We start from the raw sequence: 23,121 nt of genomic DNA, 5'->3' as shown, positions 1-23,121 counted from the left end.
ATGAAATGAAATACTAACCCAAATTTAATTAAAAAAATGTTAACAAGTGTTACGTTATACTAATTAAAGAAACAAATATAATAAAAATATCTTGAAACTTGGGTGATCAAACTCTTAAAAGCATAAGCTATAAAGGCTAAAATGCATTTTTGACCATGCAAGTTTCACAAACTTACGATTTTGACCCCAAAGTTTGAAAATCGCACTTTTACCCCCTCAAGTTTCACCCCCTTTGCAAACCCTGGTCCCCTTGATTTTGACTCAGTCAAAGTTGATGTGGTGCATTTTTTAATTAAAAAAATTGACACCTATGACTTTTTTTAATCCATCTGAATTTAAAATAATTAATATTATTTTAAAATTACAAAACATAAATTAAAATTTAAAAAAAATCTTATGTTCTTAATCCATCTCCAATTGTTGAAATACTCATTTTAGTTTCAACCATTAAAGTTAAACCACACACATAATTAATTCAAAAAATTCCTCTTATTCTTTTTACAAAATAACAATGCCTCTTTCTTCTTCTTTTTCTTTAGATAAACAAACGCTGAGTTTTCCTCTGCAATTTTTTTTTTCTCCTTCAAGATTCAATCCAAAGAAGGAAAAAATGAAAAGAAAACTAAAAATATAACCAAATGAAATGATTAACAAGAGACCCAGTGATACAAAGAAACCATTATTCTCAAAATGCATCATTTCACAATCCTTCTTCTTGGCAAATCGAGCATCTAATGGGGTACAAGCCTTTACCGGAGGTGGATGTGAAGGCGTTGTGCGATCAGGAGAGAGTGATTGTTGTGGTGGAATGAAACTTTCAACTGCTGAAGTATCCGATTATGGTTTTCGTATAGAGAATGATGATAGATGTGGTGAAGTTTAAGGATTTTCTGTATAGATTTTGTGAATTTGGTTTTAGATGGTGAAAAATTATAATTTTTAAATTTTTTTGAAGGAATGTTTTGTAACTTTTTCCGTATAGAGAGTAATTTTTAAATTCAGATGGATTAAAAAAAATTATAGGTGTCAATTTTTTCAATAAAAAAATGCGCCACATAAGCTTTGACCGAGTCAAAATCAAGCATAAATAATGTTTTTTTAATACACAAGAATACATTTTTACTCCTTAACTAGTGTTTAAAGGCACTAGTTAGCATGACCCAATTAATAAGGAAGGGAGAAATATTCTTTGGGTCATGCTAACTTGTGTCTTTAGGGCACATGTCAAGGAACTCAAAAGTAGAAATATTTCCTCAAGTTTTGTGCATTCTATTTATTAAAAATTCAAAAAATAAATGCAATGCATACATTACAACAAAAAAGTACTACCATCTTTGATTCACTAACCTGCTTTAAGAGCACTAGTTAGCTTTTCCCATATTCTTTAACCATATTATTCATACAAAGTTTCAACCACCATTTAGAAGTGACCAATCTCTGTTAGCAAAAGATAGGGGAAAAAGTGCAATTAAGCCTATAATTAAATAGAGAGCAAGTGTGGAACAGTGGAAGATTATAACATGCATCATTACATTATCACCTGTATTACATATTTACATATTTAACTTTCAGATCCGTTTCAATACTTATGATAGTATCTGAAACTCATTATTGACTAACACTATTATTATACAACAATATGAGATTTTTATTTTACATTATGATAGCATTATGTTTCCACTTTACGTAGAATAATATGAGCACCATATTTAGGCTGAAGAGTAATCACTTGGGTTGGAGCATGAGCATAAGTTGGAGAAAGTTCAAATGAGAATTTTTTTAAAATCATTGCCATTGCCATCTTTGCTTCCAACATGGAAAAATTTTGTCCAATGCAAATTCTTGGACCCCCTCCAAATGGAAAAAATGAAGCTCTTCCATTTGTTGCTTTGGAAATTCCTTCAGAAAATCTCTCAGGATTGAACACCTTAGCATCATCACCCCATAGTTCAGAGTCATGGTGAACCAAAACTATCGGCAAGGTGATTTGCACTCCGGCAGGTAATGTTATGTTTCCAAGTTTGACATCTTTGTGAGTACTTCGAGAAATCGCGATTGCAGGTGGGTATAACCTAAGAACCTCATACAAAATCACGGTGACCTGTCTCAAAAAAGGTTATGTCAATCGTAAGTATCACGTCATATACTATTTAATATGAAGGGAAGTACACAATACTTACAATCTTAAGATGGTTTAGTCCATCAAAATCTGGTTTATTGTTGCCGAAGACTTGCAATACTTCTTCCCTTGCACGCGCTTGCCAGTCAGGATACCTGCTCAACAACACCATTGTCCAAACAAGCAAAACTGAAGTAGTCTCTTGCCCTGCAAAGTAGAATAGCTTGCATTCTTCTATTACATCGTCAAGACTCATTCCGACATCCTTATTGTTGCCGTGTTCTGCCATTTCTTTGTGATTAGACTCCAAAAGTATACCTAATAAATCATCCTTAGTTGCTTCACCTGCCTTTAGTGCGATCTCTCTCTTGTTAATCATATCGGTAAGTGAAGCTTTTATTTCTCTGTCAATTTCCTTCATCCTCCTATGGGTAGTGGTTGGTAGAAACCTGCAAAATAAAAATAATTAGTCCCGTAATTAACATGATATCATGTGAGTAATATTTTTAATATCTTCTTGACTATAAACCGTTGATTATTAAATCAATAGTTGTTATTACAAGCACGTGTATAACAAATCATGTGTGTTAATTGTAAATATTAGTCGTTAATTAATGTTTCATGTGAGAAATTATCGCGAGACAACAAGAAATTGAATACACAAATTATTCGTACCTCCATCCGGGGATGAAAGCTTTTATCATAATTTTCTTTGTAAGTTCAGCTTGCTCAATTTGAAGTTGAAATATTCTTCTTCCTTCTTCATAGCTACTTCCAAATGCTGTTCTCGAAATAACATCACTCGCCAAGTTTTGAAGGAAAGGCCATACGTCCATTTCACATGATCCATTTGATGACAACATTGTCTCCCATTTGGTAATCAAATCATCACAACTTTTGAAGAAAATTGGTAACATGATCTGTAGTGTAAACGATAAACTAGAAGTTAAAATTCCTCAAGTCAAACCAAATAACAAGTGCATTAAGAACTCAAATCATGTTTTTTCATAAACCTATCTTCTGATGCTTGCAAAAGTATATTGTTCTAACATGTTTTAAAACAGCACGCAGAAAACTTGCCTTCAATTTTTCTAAATTGAATGCCGGATTAATTAGCTTTCTGTGCTTGCTCCACTTTTCGCCCTCGAGATTTACAAGACCATTAGCTAGTAACCTGACAAGCGGATTCACATCAACCTTTCGGAAGTCGTAGATTTTGTTAAGAACATCTTTAATTAGCTCAGGATCTGAGATGTTGACCCTTGGCGTTGGTCCAAACCACATAAAAGAATTCTTTCCTGCATACCAAACATATACAAAAAGTATATAATATCAATGTTCACATCATGAAGACTAGGAATTAAATTATGATTAATAATATCAATGATTGAATGACAAAATACATGCCATTATTTCCTAAAGCAATTAGATAAACTAATGCAGATAACATGCTATCATGTTTGAGAACGTACATAAGTACTAGTTGCTTCCTCCTACATGAACACTTCAAGTGGTTCATGGTATAAATTGTATTTCAAAGTTGAGCAATTCTTTTGGCCATTCTGAAATTTTGGTTCATACTACACCTATCTGTATGTCCCCTCTGCAAAAATTATTAAAAGAAAAAAAACAACTAGATTCTCCATGGAATTTTTCATGTGTTCTGCTTTTTCTATTCTTCAAATCTTTACTGGTTTCTAGAATAACTGTGCCTAAAGCAAACTTAGTGAACGAAGTAGTATTCTCTATGCACTTAGTGGGATCTGGAGATGCTTATTACTTTAAGATTTTACAAGAATAAGGTATAATTCAGATTTAGGTATATTTGTTTGTAACTAATAAATAGAGTTATTAGTTGTATGTTTGTTACTTGCTATTCAAGTAACTAGTTTGTGAAGTTTGTTTTTACGTAGTTGAACTACTTACTATATAAGTAAACTTAATGATTGTAATCAATTTTGATTCTTTCAGATGATGTGCAATTCTCTCTTCTAAACTTTCCTCTTCTTCTAAAACAATAAAGAGTTCTAACATTAGATGACTGTTTTTAGATATCCAACCTTCAACTCATTCATAGTTGATGTGCTTGAACCCAACACAATTAAAATTTTATTTCATACCATATGGTTATATTAATTTAACGATTAAGGTTTATAGAACACAAATAAAGGTACTTACAAATCATCTAATAGAGAAATCTTCACATTTAAAGTAATAGTTCAACCCACGCTCTTGCAGGTGAGTAAACTCCTCAACAACAGAGCCAACCTTCATTGGCCAGAGTTAAACCAATTTAAACCATTTAACATTAGGCCAATCAATAATTAAACCCCTTTGTTCTCAAGGATAAGCAAAGATTTATTTTTCAAATTCTTTTGTATTTGGTTTATAATATAGATCAAATACATAAGTTATTGTTTATATTTGAAATCGAAGGGAGTAATTTCAAATTTCTGCAATTAAGAAAAATGATATTTGTACGACCATTTTAGATCAATTTTTGAACAACTCTCTCTTATACTATCATTGTGTTCTTATTTTCTCTCTTCTTCTTTCACTCTATTATTTTGGATTAACAAGAATAGAGAAGAAAACTATTGTCCTAAAAACTTGCCACAAAAGGATTATACAAATATAATTACGTTGTAATAATTACTCTCTCCGTCCCATATTACTTGACTTATTTAAAATATTTGCACTATTTATGTACCATGTTTTGACTCTATTTTTCTACTAATATATAAAAACAAAATATAGCATATAAGATGTTGTTAGATTCGTCTCGATTAATATTTTCAAAATATCAAATTTTCGTAATTTTTTCTACTAGATTATTAAAGAAATTTAAGTTTAAAATTGTGCATTGGCATACGTGACAGAGTCAACTAGGTCAAGTAATATGGGATGGAGGGAGTATTACTTTAATTAAGTGGGGAACTTAAATCCAGTGTTTATGGAAAAATTGAATAGTAATCAAATATAATACACACGAGGAGAGACATACCATATTTTGCAACACTATGATGGAAATAGGAAAACACACGAGGAGCAATATCATCAGAAAGATTCATGGGTTTAGATGTTGCTTCCTCTCTCATCTTAAGAAGATCTCTTATGTCTCCAACTAAAAGCCTATATGAATTCCCTTTTAGTCCTTGTTCTCTTAGAAATTTCTCTAGCTTCTTTGGCTTCAACCATAACCAATTCAGAATCTTCCATGCCCATATGAGAGAAATTGTCATCAAAATGAAGAGAATTATGGTTGTAGTTGTAGCCATTTCTGTGTAGAGTAATAATTGGTGAATGAAAGAAAGTAGGGGAAGATGATAAAACAAGAAGAATTCGGTGAGCAAGAAAGGAAGTATGATATGTTATGCTGCAATAAAAAAGTCTAAGATACATGTGCTTGACTAAGATTTTTGTCGGTTTGATGTCATACTTTATTAATTTTAAGAAAAGGAGAACCAACGATTGTCAACAAATAATATTTCATTTTTGACAAGTGTCCTTTCCTTTTTCTGTCAATCTTTTTCTGATGTTGTCAAAAAAAAATTCTTTTCGGTCATATATTTATAAGAAATATTTAACTTTTTAAATTTATTGTATAAATGATGTATTTGATCTATATTTTATATCAAGTACATTAATTATTCAATAAATCTAAAACGTCAATTTTTTTTATAAATAAAATCGGAAAGAGTATTTTTTTTTGAAGGAATCGGAGAGAGTATTTGATTCACATTAAAAATAAATTCAATTTTCCTTTTGATACGTCTCTTTATTATTTTTAAGCAAAAACACTAGAGTGCATGACCACGACTCTAATCCATACTATTAAAATAAAAAAGCATAAAAAAAATACAATTTAGAGGATTAGGCCAATACCCAAGATTATAAAGAGGCATGATAACAACTGTCTAAAAAATTATCAGAAAAGTTCAAAAGGAAAAAACCACGGTAAGGAACTGTCAACAAAATCTAAAAAAAGAAAGTTGATTCCTTTTATGGAAATAGCCAAATGAAATAAACTCTCATACTAAAAGGCTTAGTTGGCTAATTTATGAACATAATTGTTTCCTTCTATGTGAATGTGAGAAACTCCAGAAAGATGACTTATTCAAGCTGTATGAAAGTTCTGCTGAATCAAAGGTAGAATATCCCAATGTTCTTGATTAATAGAATCCAAGACAGTAGAAGAAATAGACATTTTCAAATCTTTTATTAATTTAATTGACTCACTTTAATAACTTAATGGTTTGAAACTTTAAAGTGTACTCTTCTCAAAAATTCGATTTTTTCTGAGTTTTGATGGACTAATTTAACTTTTTAAAAAAAAAATAAAAATAATTCTCGTTTAATTCACTCACCTTATTGTTTTCACTCTATTTCCTCCAGATTAGTCACCAAAATGTGTCATTGAAAAGTATAATTTATACACAAGACAGATGCATGTCACCAAACAATGAATAAAAATTAGTTTTTCTTTATACCGTTCACATAGAAAAGAAAGCAATTATAATTTTAACATGCTTAGTTATTTTCACATTGTTTTTCTCAAAATAAAGCAATATAGATTGTGGTTGAATCTTACAAATCATTCAAGGAGTAATATATTAATTATAATTTATTATAAAAACCATAAACAAGACAAATGTTTGTGACTAAAAAAAAATAACAAAAATGTTAATACACCAACTCTAAATAGAATTTCTTCAAAAAAAGAAATAATTATAATACACTAACTAAAAGTTTTCACAGTTCAATTAACGTTGTTTTTTTTTTATTTTGTTTTTTTTTATAAATGTGTCGCTAAAGAAGTCATTGGAACATACAATTTATAAACAATTTATAAATGAAACAATACACTGTATATGTTTGTTTATCACTAATTAATTTTTTTTTTGGTGGTGTCCGGGGTTTGAATCGTGGACCTTGCATACATTATGCATCGTCCTTAACAACTGAGTTAAGCTCACGGGAACTATCACTAATTAATTAATTAAATTTAATAGTTTTTCAGACATTACACCACATTTACAATTTCAAATCCATTTTAGTTATATCTAATCGGATATTACCAATTCTCTCTTAAACCGGGTAGTACGAAAAAAGAGACCCAGAACCATTCTGTGAACAAAATGCATATGTGTTGGTCATGACCAAGCACTATGTCTAGCTCTATGTCTTCCTTCTTTGGAGTTTGCTTTTCGGTATGCTGTGGGATTCCTTGTAGAAGACTTCAACATTTGAATTATACCATTCAGACAATGGTTTCAGGTCTCTTGTGGAAGGGTGAACCAAAAAGTTAAGGAGATACTCCAAATAAAAACATGCCAGTTTTAATAGATATGATACTGATTGTAAAATTCTAACATCAACTACATACAAATAACATGGTGACTTTTTCGGTTAGATCCGCTTATAAGGTGATTGAAAAGTTAACCCACTTGAGTTGGTTTGGTGGTATTGGATTGGACCTGATAATGTACTCCTCATCAAAGTCATAGGTTCGATTCTCTTCGATGCCAATTTACATTAGCTAATTTAGCTTTTTTACATTAGCTAATTTAGCTTTTAAAAAAAAAAAAAAGGTGATTGAAAAGTTGTTGGTTTTAGAGGGTAATTTGAATAGTTAGGAGAAAAGGGTGTTTAGTCTTATTTGGAGGAGTCCGGCTCCCTCAAAAGTGATGGCTTTCTCATGGACTCTCCTTTTGGACCATATTCCAACCCGTTTAAACCTTGTGATTTGTAATGTGTTGGACAAGAACTCTCTCCTCAATTGTGTTTTGTGTGATTTGGGTGAAGAAACCTCTAACCATTTTTTTCTTCATTGTAATGTGGTGGACAAGACAAGGTGTGGCAAAAGGTGTTGATGTGGTTGAAGTTTAATTTTATTACTCCACCGAATTTATTTGTGCATTTGGTGTGTTGGTCGGAGGAGGCTAATCAAAGGAAATTCCGTAAAGGTGTGTGGCTAATTTGGCATGCCTTGATGGGTGATTTGAAGGGCGAGAAATGTGATAGTTCATAACAATAGGGTGCAGCCGATTTAGATGAAATAGTGGAAGAGGTAAAAGTGCTATCATGGCATTGAAGTTTAAGTAGATTGAGAATAGCTCTTGTCTATGTCTAGTTTTCCTCCTTCCTGTTCTGTTGGTATTTTTTCCCCGGCTGTTCTGCGGTTGCCTGCTGCAGTTTAGCTGCTTTGTACAGTGTATCGGATGTTTTTTCTCCGGCACTTTTTTGGGGGTCTGTTATGTTGGTGTGGTGCCGCTTAAATACCTGTATAATATATGTGCCATTTCAAACAAAAAAATGCCAATTTCCAACTTGTAATAAAACAAAAACAATATGGCCACCAGCAGGGTGGTTTTAATCAAACTGAGAGCAAATGTTGATGATTAGAACATGCATCATTACTTTATCACCTGTATACATATTTAACTTTCAGAGCCAGTTTCAATACATAAGATAGTATTTGAAAGAGGTTTTTGGGTGTACTCAAGGCATATTTGACATCAAGACAAAAAATAATCCGTCGATGTATAGAGATCCACTTAAAAGGTTAATATCTCCGAACAAATACTCTTTTATTATATTATGAGCTTTCTGTTTTACATCATAAGATTTTTTTTTTTTATCAGCAACATTACAAGCATTCTAATAGTGGAATAAGAAAATTATAAATTTTACAATTCCAGTTTACGTAGAATTATATGAGCACCATACTGTGGTTGAAGCGTAATTACCGTAGCCGGGGCATGAGCATAAGATGGAGAAAGTTCGAATGAGAAACGTTGTAAAATCATTGCTATCGCCATCTTTGCTTCCAACATGGAAAAGTTTTGTCCAATGCAGATTCTAGGACCCCCTCCAAATGGAAAAAATGCATTTCTTCCACCTGTTGCTTTCAAAACACCTTCAGAAAATCTCTCAGGATTGAACTCCTTAGCATCTTCACCCCATAGTTCTATGTCATGGTGAACCATAATTATTGATAAGAAAACCTGCACTCCGGCTGGCAATGCTAGGTTTCCAAGTTTTACATCTTTGTGAACACCTCGAGCAAGTGCGATTACTGGTGGGTATAACCTAAGAACCTCATACAAAATCATGGTGACCTGTCTCAAACAAGGTTATGTCAATCGCAAGTATCACGACATATACTGATTAATATGAAGAGTAGAACACAATACTTACAATCTTAAGATGACTTAGCCCTTCAAAGTCGGGTTTATTGTTGCCAAAGACATGTAATACTTCCTCCCTTGCACGTGCTTGCCAATCGGGGTACCTACTCAACAACACCATTGTCCAAACGAGCAAAACAGAAGTGGTCTCTTGCCCGGCAAAGTAGAAGAGCTTGCATTCCTGTATTACATCATCAAGACTCATTCCGACATCCTTATTGTTGCCATGTTCTGCCATTTCTTTGTGATTTGACTCCAAAAGTATACCTAATAAGTCATCCTTAGTGGCTTCACCTGCCTTTAGTGCTCTCTCTCTCTTGTTAATCATATCTGTAAGCGAAGCTTTTATGTCTCTGTCAATTTCTTTCATTCTCCTAGGGGTAGCAGTAGGTAGAAACCTTCAAAATAAACATAATTAGTCTCGTAATTAATATCATATGTAAGGAATGTTATAAACCATTGATCCATAAATAATAATTGTTATTTCAAGCACATGTGCCTAAAAATATGTGTTGAAATGTTCTCTTTTGGTCTTCTTACTTTATTTTGTATTAACTTTAGAGGAGTCAAATTTCCACTTCTACATCACTAGAATTATGGTGGTTGTTCGCGTGTTTTGGCAACAACAAACATTGGTTTTACTATTATTTTTCCATCACAATGATCAGTAAAGAATCAGCATAGAATATATAACACACTGATTCCTAACAATGGTTGTTACTTCTTAATAGTTTTATCCAAAATCAAGCATTTTCTTATTCAACGTGCGATATATAAATTAGTCTTACCTCCATCCAGGGATATAAACTTTCATCATAATTTTTGTTGTCAGTTCAGCTTGTTCGGTTTGAAGTTGAAATATTCTTTTTCCCTCTTCATAACTACTTCCAAACGCTGCTCGAGAAATAACATCACTGGCCAAATTTTGAAGGAAAGGCCACACATCCATTTCACATGATCCATCTGAAGACAACATTCTGTCCCATTTGTTAATCAGATCATCACAACTTTTTTGGAATATCGGCAACATGATCTGTGGTGTAATAGAAAAAGAGGAGTTAAACCACGCACGTGTTCATTAAGAAGTTAAATCATGTTTTCTTTTAAACCTAACTTGAGATGCTTGCAAAGGTATATGTTGCAGACAAAATAAACACGAGCGTATTCTATATCCATTAAAGGGAAACTTGCCTTCAATTTTTCTAAATGGAATGCAGGATTGATTATCTTTCTGTGCTTGCTCCACTGTTCTCCCTCAAGACTTACAAGACCATTAGCTAGTATCTTGGCAAGCGGGTTCGCATTAGGCTTTTGGAAGTCGTAAATTTTGTTAAATACATCTTTAATCTGCTCAGGATCTGTTATGTTCACCCTTGGTGTTGGTCCAAACCATATAAAAGAGTTCTTTCCTGCATGCCAAAGAAAAATCAGGAATTGATGAAAACAAAGCAACTTATTAATTATAGCGTACTAATTTCCATTGGAATATTTGAATACAGAACCTGAAATGTTAATATTTTCTATACAGGTAGGTATTATGTATTGCCAATTTAAAAATATTAGGCCTTTCCAAATATTTGGTTCATGCTCCACCCTATTTTAATATTTTCACTGAAAATAACCAAAGTCATAGGTAGGAAGTTAGTTACGAATATGGATACGATCCAAAGTCCTTTCTTCTGTCTGTTCCCTCTGCAAGAGAAGTATTCTCTATGCATTTTGTGGGAATCTGAGATGGTTTTACATCCAAAATAGAAATATTGTCAGATTACTCTGATGTAGTAAATGGTTGTAGTATAAGTATGAACTATGGTTATGATCCTCAGCGTTTGGATCCTCTACGGCTGCAATATGGTACTGACAACTCTTCCTCGCAACTGGATCGTCTGGAACCCTCCTATCTCTCGGCCGAATCATAGCTGTGAGACTAAGGTCAGCACTCTAAACTATTAGATTAATTCAAGGGTTGAAAACTTGACAGGGAGGGATGTAGAAACCAGAAAGGTTCTAAGTCCAAATCTATGCATTATAAAGAATGATAAAATAAAAATACTAGGCTCAATTGCACTTTCGGTCTCCCTATTTTTACCATTTTACACAATTGGTCCCCCTCTATTATAATTTGACAATTTTGGTCACCGTAAAACAATTGGTATAAAATATGACATGTTTTAAATGAAGCTATTAGATGATTTTCTTACAATTTTATAGATGTTGATCTTTTTTCATCGTTAAATCATATACAACGTCATTTTAAAGCATATCACATACTAAATTTTTTAGTTCAAAACTACGATGGAGGGACCAAAACTATAAAACAGATGGACCAAATATGCAAAATTGTGAAAATGACAATTTTTTTAGGGGTGACCACAACACATGACATATGAAGCTAATGTTTATATTAATTTAGGTATTGCCAGTCATCATTTGAAGCTCATGTATTAAAGGGATTTTTCTGTGAAAAATTGAATAACTAATAAAGATGAGAGTTTGTTATAAAAAAGGGACATACCATGTTTTGCAACACTTTGTTGGACAAAGGAATACACACGAGGCACAATATCATCAGAAAGATTCATCGGTTTAGATGTTGCTTCCTTTCTTATCTTAAGAAGATCTTTTATGTCTCCAACTAAAACCCTATATGGATTCCCTTTTAGTCCTTGTTCTCTTAGCAACTTTTCTAGCTTTTTCGGCTTCAACCATAACCAATTCAAAATCCTCCATGCCCATAAGAGAGAAAGTGTCATCAAGGTGAAGATAATTATGGCAGTAGTAGTAGCCATTTTTGCGTACAGAGCAATAATTGGTGGACGAAAGAAAGTAGGGGAAGATGATAAAGGAGCAAGAAAGAAGTATATGATTTGATATGCTTAAAGTCCATGACACGTCTTTGACTAAGATTTTTGTTGGTTTCACATAGGATGATAAAATGGATGTATTGAATGGATATGAATTTGGATCTTAATAGATGAATAAAAAAAAGATTTATGCTCTTCCCCAGCATAAAACATTCGCGCTCAACTGAATTTTCGAAAATATCCCTGCATGACTTAACTCACGCTACGTGAGTTAACTCACACTCATAACAAACCATTCATATTTTATTTTCTTTCACTTTTTAGCACATATGCATGATTCTCTCCCAGTGCCGCACATATACATGTCTTATGTTACCTACTATCCTATGAAGCCCGGATACTCCAAAACTGAGACGTACCCGTATCGGATATGTATCGGATACCGATACTCCACGGATACTTGCGGATACGTATCCACGAAGTATCGGAATTAATTATTTTAATTTTTAATAAATATTTTATCGGATACTTATGTGATACTCCACAGATACACAAGGATACTTCTAAGATACTTCACATACACGTATCCTAAAAAAAGATGAAGAGTAAAAAAGTGAGACAATGTTGTAAATATTCATTATAGATGTATATGACTCAATTTTAGATATGCATCAATAAAATTGTTTCTCGATGAAACACTTAAAATTATACTTCTTGTGGATGAACGTAGCGAAAGATGTGATTCAGTTAATCAATATTCGATAAAATTTGTGTTGAGTTTTTTTAATGATGTTTCTCTCAATATCCCAACATATGAAAATGTAATATAGTTATAAGAAAACTTTCAAAAAAAATTATTTTGATCACATGTATTATTTTTAAAAAATTGTAACTTTTATAATAGTATAATAATGAAGAGTAATCAATGTTAATTTTCTTCAAGTATTTTACATGCATATAAGTTTTATTATAAATTTTTGTTAACGTATCCTAACAGTATCGTATCTTAAATTTAAAAAAATTCGCGTATTCGCGTACCCGTATCGTATCGTACCCGCACCCGTATCCGTATCGGGGCTTCATAGCTACTATCCTTACAACAAACAAAGTCCATCACTTTTTTATTTATTAAAATTCAAGTCAAGCATGGTCGTTACATGCATCATACTAGCATGACAACAAACCTACTACCTTACATGAATCATACTATTTTATTAATATGAGTTAACCCCCACCCACACATATGCACATGCATCATACTATTTTATTAATATGAGTTAACCCCACCCACACATATAGTGCAAAAAAGTGAAAAATGAATGGTTTGAAACCAGCATGAGTTAAGTCAAGCCGGTGTTAATTCCTGCATGAGTTAACTCACGTAGAGATTAACACTTATGTGACTTAAGTCAAGCCGTTTTACTTAACTACTTCCTCCGGTCCTTATTATAAGAAACAGTTGACTTTTTTGGTTCATAGAATAATTAATGTATCTTGTTATAAATATAGACTAGATACATCACTTACACAATGAACCTAAAAAATCAACTTTTTCTTATAATAAGGACCGGAGGGAGTAACACACAAATTTACACTTACGTTAGTTAACTAATGCAGGGGTATTTTGGTTAGTTTGGCTGTGTGAGAGCGAAACTTGTTGGGAGAAGAGCAGAATTCTAAAAAAAAACTATTAGTCAATTAAAATTCACTATATTTTTTGTTAAAAAATCCATCCAATGCATTCATTAAAGATTATGTCTATTCAATCCATCCATTATTAAATTTTAATGGATGGATTATCCATCCGATCCATAAATCAATGTGTATGATTTTTTTAAGAGGTGTATTCGTTATTAAAATGTTTTTTCAGTGAATTCAATCATAAGAAATTGAAAATTGTTTTTCTGACTTCAATAACTTCCTAATAACACATTGAAGTTACTAAATTGCCCCAAGCGGTAGTTAACTATCGCTGGCAAATCCGGCAGCAGTTAACTCCTGCTGGCTCCCAACTACAGTTAACTACCGCTAACTCATTTGTACTTAAGTTTGTGATTTTGCGCGTTTAGGTCGAAAAAATAAAATAATTTGAGACTTATTCAGAATGCTACGAAACTTTGCGCATCCTCTATATGTATTTTTATAGAGGTGTCTAAAAAATATCGTACCATTCCAACTAAGTCTCGATTTATTTTGATTTTTCGACCGAACCGTGCAAAATCACAATTTTTTTTCCAAGTGCGAGTCCGGAAAAGTGACCTAGAGGATGAATTTTTTCACGAGTTTTTGCACACATGTTTAGGACAAAAAAAGAACATCTCCCACAAAAAATTTGAATTTTTTGATAAGGAACGGATTAAATATGAATTTTTAACGCGCCTAAAACTCAAGACACCAAAACATCAAAACATCAACCTAGAAATTGAATTTTGAGCTGTTTTTTTGTCCAGACACTTCTATAAAAATACATATAGAGGATCTGCAAATTTACGTAGTATTTTGACTAAGCCTAAATTAATTTTGAATTTTTTACCGAAACGTGTAAAATCGCAATATTTTTCCAACTGCGCGTCCGGAAAAGTTATATAGAGGTTGAATTTTTTCATTATTTTTTGCACACATGTTAAGAACATAAAAAAAAATTCCCACAAATAATTAGAATTTTCCGACTACGGATGGATTAAATATGAATTTTTAATGCGCCAAAAACTCATGAAACCAAAACATCAAAACGTCGACCTAGAAATTGAATTTTGAGCTGATTTTTTGCAGATAGCTCTATAAAAATACATATAGAGGGCCTGTAAAGTTTTCTAAACATTCTGAATAAGCCTCGATTTATTTTGATTTTTTGACCGAAACGCGTAAAATCACAATTGATTCTCTGCCTTGAACTGCAATTAAGTGCAACAAAGCCAGCTGTAGTTAACTGCAGCTAGGAGCCAACGGTTGTTAATTGCAGTTGGGGGTCAGCGGTACTTAACTAATTCCGAATTTGCCAACGGTAGTTAACTACTGCTGGGGACAATTTAATAACTTCCATTTGTTATTAGGAAATTATTGAAGTCAGAAAAGCAATTTTCTAAGAAATTTTATGTAATAGGCCCATTGTTTTTTTTTCCCAATCCCAGTAATATTGATATAAGCCTAAATAATTTAATGAAATATTAAATATTATTAAGTAAATAATTTAAAATAATATGGTGGCCAACCAGCCACCTCCGGCGTTTACCACTGTGGTTCTCCGGCGACCCTACGGCGGCACACAGTGATGGTCCGGCCAGAATCCACGGTGGTCCGGCAACGGTTTACGGTGGTCGACGGAGGAGCTCCCGCGTTGACCACCACCTATAATAAAATGTTATTAAATAATATTCTATTAATATATTAATTTAAAATTATTTAAATATTAAAAAATAATTTCTTCCTTTTTTTTGGCAGTTTTTTTATTAAATTAATTTTATAATTAACTTTTTTATTTTATCAAATATATAATTATTTAAATTAAAAAAATTACTATTATTTGAAATTATCCATTGGACTTTTTTTTAAAGAAGTGATCCAATGGATTTTTAAAATAAGGTGGATGGATCAAATCCATCCATAATTTTAAATGGATGAATCTAAACTAACCATTGAAAATATATATATATATATATATATATATATATATATACATACATATATATATATATACATATATATATATATATATTTTTTTTTTTTTTTGGATGGATTGAATGGATTTTATAGTAGATAGATATGGATTTCATGGATCATATTGTTACCCCTCACATTTCATATCAATATCAACACTATTATGACCTAAATTTTTTAGGTAGATCCTAATACTTTTTTTTATGAAGAAAGTAGATCCTAATACTTTATCATATGTTTTTTTAGAAAAAATATTTATGTCAAGTTAAAAAATCATTCGAACATTAATGGTTATCTTCTAATTTTAACCTTTATTATTTAATTTTCTTCTTTTTTTTTTTTTTTTTTAAAGTAGCCTATTAGTCATGAATTCATCTTTACCTAAAAAAAAAATGAATTCATCTTAAAAAATAGGGTGTTCGGGATTCGAACTCCAGTCCAACAGTCCCGACATATATATTCAAACCGCACTTATATTTATTTATTTGTTTATTTTTGAAGGGTCTTCTATTGATTGACATATTATCTATGTCAATAACAATTTTTATTTATCTCTTTATATGTTATGAAATAAACTAGGACACATATAGGTACATGAATGATCACATTACAACTCACTTACTAGTAGGAGTTACAAATATGTGGTAGGGTAATGGATGGACATCCACTAATAGATATATTCATAACATTATACTTTATTCACTAGAAGATAATTTTTTTTAATTTCTTTTAAATCAAAGAATAATTTAACTAGCTCTGAAGACTCTGATGAAATCTAAGTTCCCCAGACAGTTCCGTTCTTTCTCCTAAACCAACCTCCTTTACCATGAAATTATAATTGCAGCTTCGTGAAACCAACTTCCATTTTGTATCCACCACCATAACCAACACGTCGATGTCTCAATGAGACCACACTTACAACATGGGAGCAACAAAATTACTGGTGTGTAGACAGAGAAAGCAACTTTTTGCATTGAACTTGTCACGCTACAATCAATTTGCAAGAACATATACCCCTGCAATGTAATAGATATAAGTACCACCATCAATGTCGTCCCTGAACACCTCTCTACACTATATGCAAGTGTGATAGCCTCTGCAATGACATCCTACACAAATGTGGATATGGCAATGGCGGATTACAAATACGGTGTGGTAGCAAAAACTATGGCAGTGTTCAGTGTTCGAGTGAAACATAAACTGTATTTGTAACGATTGTAACATTTTGATAATTAACGACACATAAAATGCGGCATTGAAGTAATTGCATCCTATTTGGATTGTAACGTATTCCTTTCGATAGAAGAGGGGAGCTACGGATTAGAAGAGGGCAATAGTGTTGGAGAAGGGAAAACCAACAAATTGTTGAACCAAAGTGGGTGTTAGAACAATATCTGTAATGTTTTGATGATAACAATGTATGAGAGAACAATTGGGTACTCTAATGTGTGTCAAGGGTGCATTACCATATAATTAAAAGCTGACTTCAAAGTCAAGTTATTGGTTCTGATACATCATGCTCTAAATGCAAAGGAAATCATTTTGGTACTCAAGATAAGCTAAGAAGACTTATGAACACTTGGAAGATGATCTGAAGAAAGGTCAACATAAAGTTAAAGTTTTGATTCGAAGATACATCAAGCTCTGAAGACTCTGATGAAATCCAAGTTCTGAAGGCAACAAGTTACGATGGACACTTCAACAAGTAAACACTAGAGATTCTGACAAGTTTTGTCTTCTTCTGAAGGAATGTCGCTTTCAAAGTTCTGATAGTATTGTTTGTCTACTTCTGACTATGTGCAGAAACAAATAAATAACTTCAATGACAAAGTTAATGTAACAAATCATTCTATAAGAAGCAAAAGATTTCTCTAGTACTATTCAACGACATTATCCATTAGAGGTAAAGTTTCAGATCTGATCAAAGCTTCTAAAGGACGAATTTGATGCGCTGACATTTTTCAATCAACAACTCTATCATTCTCCCTTATATAAGGACCTGAGCAGTTTGAAGAAGATAAGAGACTACAAATATTTTACAATTGACAAAACTATATCAAATTCAAAAGAGCAAAAACACTTAGAAAATTCTAACAAACTTTATATCTTAGAATTTCTTAGTATCATAAGTTTCTTGAACTTTAAGTTTTGTTTACCACTCTCTGAGTACAAAGTGTAACCACACACAAATTTATTTGATAAACTCTGATTGTATAAGTTCTCTTGTGTGAGGCAAGGAAGTCTCAAACTTGTGTGTTTGAGCAATTGTAAACTTGTGTGATTATAGTTAAAAATCCTTTGACAGTGCAAGAGGACTGGACCAACTTCTGATTATGGGGTGAACAATGATAATTTGCTTGTGTTGTCTCTCATCTCCCTCTCTCGGATTATGGGGTGTAACCACTTATTTTTCAGAAAGAAAAAAAAACCAACACAATTTAACACCTCCCCTTGTGTTTTTTCTCACCTCCACAAACAAAACATGAAAGAAGGGAGGAATGATGAAGAGAGGGACATGTTTGCATTTTGAAGATGTGGCAGAAAACTTTGGACGTGGACAGAAGAATGCTGATGTGTCATGAGGATAATTTGAGGGTGTAAATCAATAATTATAATAGATAGATTTATTTCTATATATCATGCTATATAGATAGTATTTCACTTTTCTCTTTTTTCTCTATTCCTCTTCTTCCTCTCGCTTTTTTCTTACCTATATTTTATCACCTGCATTTCTCTAATGTTAAACCTTTTGACGTGATGAAGGTTACAGATCTACCATTAAACTCCACATATGAGATCAAAGTTGGTCGAAAATGGTGCTTTTTGCGGTGACACTACAACATCAACATGATTATTTTGAAAAACTACACAGACCAGAAGAAAATAAACGATGATACGATGAGATTGGTAGTGGCATTATGACCATTGCAAGCAAGATGGTGGTGGATGGGCGGCCACAACCCACATAAGGAGGTTACCAATCAACCATTTCCTCTCCATACATGAAGCAGTACTGCAAAGCATTTTAACCAAACAACCCTCCATACATGAAGGAGTTACCACTACTCTAAACTACTAAACCACAAGGACCACCAAGACTTATGTAAAAGACGAACATCTTGCAACATACCATCCATAAGTGCACTAAGGAACATCAAGTCACCTCCCATTGAAACCATATTGTGATTGAATAGAAACCACCCATTATGCACTGTTCTTGAACTTGATCAATCTCTCCGACGTTCATAAAACACCCTCCCAAACACTTGGACAAATCTACTAACCTATCCTCATTGACCCTCGCTTCGAAAGAACGGTATACAGAAATCCACTTAAAAGGGTTAATATCTCCGAACAAATACTTCTTTATTATATTACGACCTTTCATATAAAGTCAAAAACATGCATTTAAGTTTTTTTTAATAAGCAACATTACAAGCATTCTAATAGCGGAATAGGCAAATTATAAATCTTACAATTCCACTTTACGTAGAATTATATGAGCACCATATTGTGGTTGAAGGGTAATTCCCGTAGCCGGGGCATGAGCATAAGATGGAGAAAGTTCAAATGAGAAACGTTGTAAAATCATTGCTATTGCCATCTTTGCTTCCAACATAGAAAAGTTCTGTCCAATGCAAATTCTAGGACCCCCTCCAAATGGAACAAATGAATTTCTTCCATTTGTTGCTTTCAAAACACCTTCAGAAAATCTCTCAGGATTGAACACCTTAGCATCTTCACCCCATAGTTCTATGTCATGGTGAACCAAAACTATCGGTAAGGTAATCTGCACTCCGGCAGGTAATGTTAGGTTTCCAAGTTTCACATCTTTGTGAACACTTCGAGCAAGTTCGATTACTGGTGGGTATAACCTAAGAACCTCATTCAAAATCATGGTGACCTGTCTCAAAAAAGGTTAATGTCAATGGTAGGTATCAAGGCATATATTCTTTAATATGAAGGGAAGAACACAGTACTTACAATCTTAAGATGACTTAGCTCGTCAAAATCGGGTTTATTGTTGCCAAATACTTGTAATACTTCCTCCCTTGCACGTGCTTGCCAATCAGGGTACCTACTCAACAACACCATTGTCCAAACAAGCAAAACAGAAGTGGTCTCTTGCCCTGCAAAGTAGAATAGCTTGCATTCCTCTATTACATCATCAAGACTCATTCCAACATTCTTATTGTTGCCGTGTTCTTCCATTTCTTTGTGATTTGACTCTAAAAGTATACCTAACAAATCATCCTTTGTTGCTTCACCTGCCTTTAGTGCTCTCTCTCTCTTGTTAATCATATCTGTAAGCGAAGCTCTTACGTCTCTTTCAATTTCTTTCATTCTCCTAGGGGTAGTAGTTGGTAGAAACCTTCAAAATAAACATGATGAGTCTCATAATTAATGTGATATATAGGGAATGTTATTTCACGGATCTTACTCCTCCAAAGTGAGCAACTAACTTTAGTGTATAAAAAAGTAATACTAAACCATCGATTTATAAATATTAGTTTCTTTTACAAGTACATGTATAAACTATCATGTGTGTCTAACAATGTGTTGAAATAGTATCTTTTGGTCTTCATACTCTAGTTTGTACTATCTTTCCATCAGAATGATCAATAATGAATCAGCACAGAATATATAACAAACTGTTTCTTAATGATGGTTTTTATTTCTAAATAGTTTATCCAAAATGAAGCATTTTCATATTTAACTTGCAATATAAAAATTAGTCTCACCTCCATCCAGGGATATAAACTTTCACCATAATTTTTGTTGTAAGTTCAGCTTGTTCGGTTTGAAGTTGAAATATTCTTTTTCCCTCTTCATAACTACTTCCAAATGCTGCTCGTGAAATAACATCACTGGCAAAATTTTGAAGGAAAGGCCATACATCCATTTCACATGATCCATCTGAAGACAACATTCTCTCCCATTTGCGAATCAGATCATCGCAACTTTTGTGGAATATTGGTAACATGATCTGTATTGTAAGAGACAGGTGTCAGATTAAGAATTCAAAGCATGTTTTTTTTTATTATAAACCTAATTTGTGATGCTTGCAAAACTATATGTTTCGGACTAGATAAGCACAATTGGGTTCTCAAGGGAAACTTGCCTTCAATTTTTCTAAATGAAATGCAGGATTGATTATCTTTCTGTGCTGGCTCCACTGTTCTCCCTCAAGACTTACAAGACCAAAAGCTAGTAACCTGACAAGTGGGTTCGCATTAGGCTTTTGGAAGTCGTAAATTTTGTTAAATACATCTTTAATTTGCTCAGGATCTGTTATGTTCACCCTTGGTGTTGGTCCAAACCAGATAAAAGAGTTCTTTCCTGCATGCCAAAGATATGCAAAAAGTATTAACCATCACGAATTGATGAGAATAACCAGAGTCATAGGTAAGAAGTTCGTTACGAATTAGGATATAATCCAAAGTCATTTCTTCTGTATGTTCCCTCTGCAAGAGAAGTATTCTCTATACATTTAGTGGAAAATGAGATGATTTTACATCCAAAAGAAAAATAATGTTAGATTACTCTGATGATTGTCCTATAAGTATGAACTATGGTTATGATCCTCAGTGTTTGGATCCTCTACGGCTGCAATATGGTTTGGCAACTCTTACTCGCAAGGTGCAACTGGATCCTCCATAACCCTCCTATCTAAATCTATGCAATATAAAGAGATTAATCTAAGGACTAAGTCTAAATCTATGCATTATAAAGATGGCCCCCTATATTTCAAGAAGTTGCGATTTTTAAATCTAAGAAGTTGCTTAATAACAGTTTTGGCCCCCTATATTTCAAGAAGTTGCGATTTTTAAATCTAAGGACTAAGTCAATTCTATGCATTATTTTTTTAATTAAAAAAAATAAAAAAATACACACGTTTGATTGGTCAAAATTTGCCTGGGGGACAAAACTGCAAAAGAGACAATACTTAGGGGCGGTTTTGTATTTTATTTTGTTAGGGGGCCAAAATCGCAACTTCTTGAAGCATAGGGGGTCAAAACTGCTATTAAGCCTATAAAGAATGATAAAATAAAATATTGTTTTGCCCACATGACATATTTTTTAGGGTGACCACATGACATTTGAAGCTAAGGTTTTTATTAATTTAGGTATTGTGAATTCTCTCCTAATTTTATACAACTTGAGAAAATGTTTTTTTTATTGCTAACAAGTACTACAATCTCTATTATAAGAAAAAATTAGCTTTTAGGTTTATCTAATAAATGATGTATTTAATCTATATAGATTAGGGACTAAAAACATCAGTTATTGAATAAATCTAAAAAGTGAACTTTATCCTATAATAGAGACCGGAGGAAGTACAATCGAAGGACACTAAACTAGTTATCTATTGTCCCTCTTTATTACGTAAATATATCTAAATAATTAAGTGGAGCATCATTTTTTATGATAAATATTAGCAATTAGTTATAAATTAATATTTATTGTTACATTCGGGTTTAAACCTAGAATCTTCAATTCCTTCGACCCTTAAATCAAATCATGCAAGTTACTCAAACCCCTAATAAGTGGGGCACTATTAGTCTACAGGGGGTGGAGCTCGTGTATTAAAGGGATTTTTCTTTGAAAAACTGATTAATTAATAAAGATGAGAGTTTGTTATAAAGGGACATACCATGTTTTGCAACGCTTTGTTGGACAAAGGAATACACACGAGGCACAATATCATCAGAAAGACTCATAGGTTTAGATGTTGCTTCCTTTCTCATCTTAAGAAGATCCTTTATGTCTCCAACCAAAAGCCTATATGAATTTCCTTCAAGTCCTTGTTCTCTAAGCATCTTTTCTAGCTTTTTTGGCTTCAACCATATCCAATTCAAAATTCTCCATGCCCATATGAGAGAAAATGTCATCAAGGTGAAGAGAATTATGGCTGTAGTTGTAGCCATTTCTGTGTAGAGTAATAATTGGTGGAAAAAAGAAAGTAGGAGAAGATGATAAAAGAAGAAGAATTCGGTGAGCAGGGAAGAAGTGAAGTATGATTTGATATACTGCACTTTAGAAAGTCCACGACACATGTCATTGACTAAGAATTTTGTTGGTTTCACATTTCATATTAACACTATTATGACCTAACTTTTTAATACTTTATTATATGCTTTAGAAAAAATATTAAAAAAAATATATTAAAAGCCATTGTGTTTACTTTTATCTACTACATAGAAGTGGAGTGAAGATTGTCGGGCCCCACCACGTGTGGGTCTTGTTTACAGCCAAAGACAATTACTACATGTAATTCCAAATAGTATCTACTATGCATGAGGTGAAAATTTCTACTCTAGCAAGGCTATGTTACTAGCTTGCGGTGCAG

The 23,121-nt window shown here is 32.8% G+C and overlaps 3 protein-coding genes across 3 annotated transcripts; all 3 read right to left on the bottom strand.

Moving 5' to 3' along the window:
* Positions 1 to 1,513: 1,513 nt before the first annotated feature.
* Positions 1,514 to 5,420, bottom strand: LOC146949307 (cytochrome P450 72A68-like). Its single transcript, XM_085745369.1, has 5 exons — positions 5,124 to 5,420; positions 3,200 to 3,417; positions 2,795 to 3,039; positions 2,181 to 2,568; positions 1,514 to 2,101 (listed from the first exon to the last, which is right to left on the bottom strand). The coding sequence occupies exons 1-5, from the start codon at positions 5,395 to 5,397 to the stop codon at positions 1,670 to 1,672; spliced, it is 1,557 nt and encodes a 518-aa protein (XP_085601495.1). The 5' UTR covers positions 5,398 to 5,420; the 3' UTR covers positions 1,514 to 1,669.
* Positions 5,421 to 8,690: 3,270 nt separating this feature from the next.
* Positions 8,691 to 12,173, bottom strand: LOC146949306 (cytochrome P450 72A68-like). The gene is made up of 5 exons (XM_085745368.1): positions 11,825 to 12,173; positions 10,501 to 10,718; positions 10,098 to 10,342; positions 9,320 to 9,707; positions 8,691 to 9,240 (listed from the first exon to the last, which is right to left on the bottom strand). The coding sequence occupies exons 1-5, from the start codon at positions 12,096 to 12,098 to the stop codon at positions 8,809 to 8,811; spliced, it is 1,557 nt and encodes a 518-aa protein (XP_085601494.1). The 5' UTR covers positions 12,099 to 12,173; the 3' UTR covers positions 8,691 to 8,808.
* A 6,944-nt stretch (positions 12,174 to 19,117) lies between these two features.
* On the bottom strand, positions 19,118 to 22,768 carry LOC146949305 (cytochrome P450 72A68-like). The gene is made up of 5 exons (XM_085745366.1): positions 22,426 to 22,768; positions 20,893 to 21,110; positions 20,513 to 20,757; positions 19,755 to 20,142; positions 19,118 to 19,674 (listed from the first exon to the last, which is right to left on the bottom strand). The coding sequence occupies exons 1-5, from the start codon at positions 22,697 to 22,699 to the stop codon at positions 19,243 to 19,245; spliced, it is 1,557 nt and encodes a 518-aa protein (XP_085601492.1). The 5' UTR covers positions 22,700 to 22,768; the 3' UTR covers positions 19,118 to 19,242.
* Positions 22,769 to 23,121: the final 353 nt, after the last annotated feature.

This window comes from Medicago sativa, chromosome 2 (genome assembly GCF_051527215.1).
Source record: "Medicago sativa cultivar Bolivia chromosome 2, Bolivia_mono, whole genome shotgun sequence".
Classification (NCBI taxonomy): Eukaryota; Viridiplantae; Streptophyta; class Magnoliopsida; order Fabales; family Fabaceae; genus Medicago; species Medicago sativa.
The sequence above is the reverse complement of the archived record's forward strand: the minus strand, read 5'-3'. Positions and strand labels throughout refer to the sequence as shown.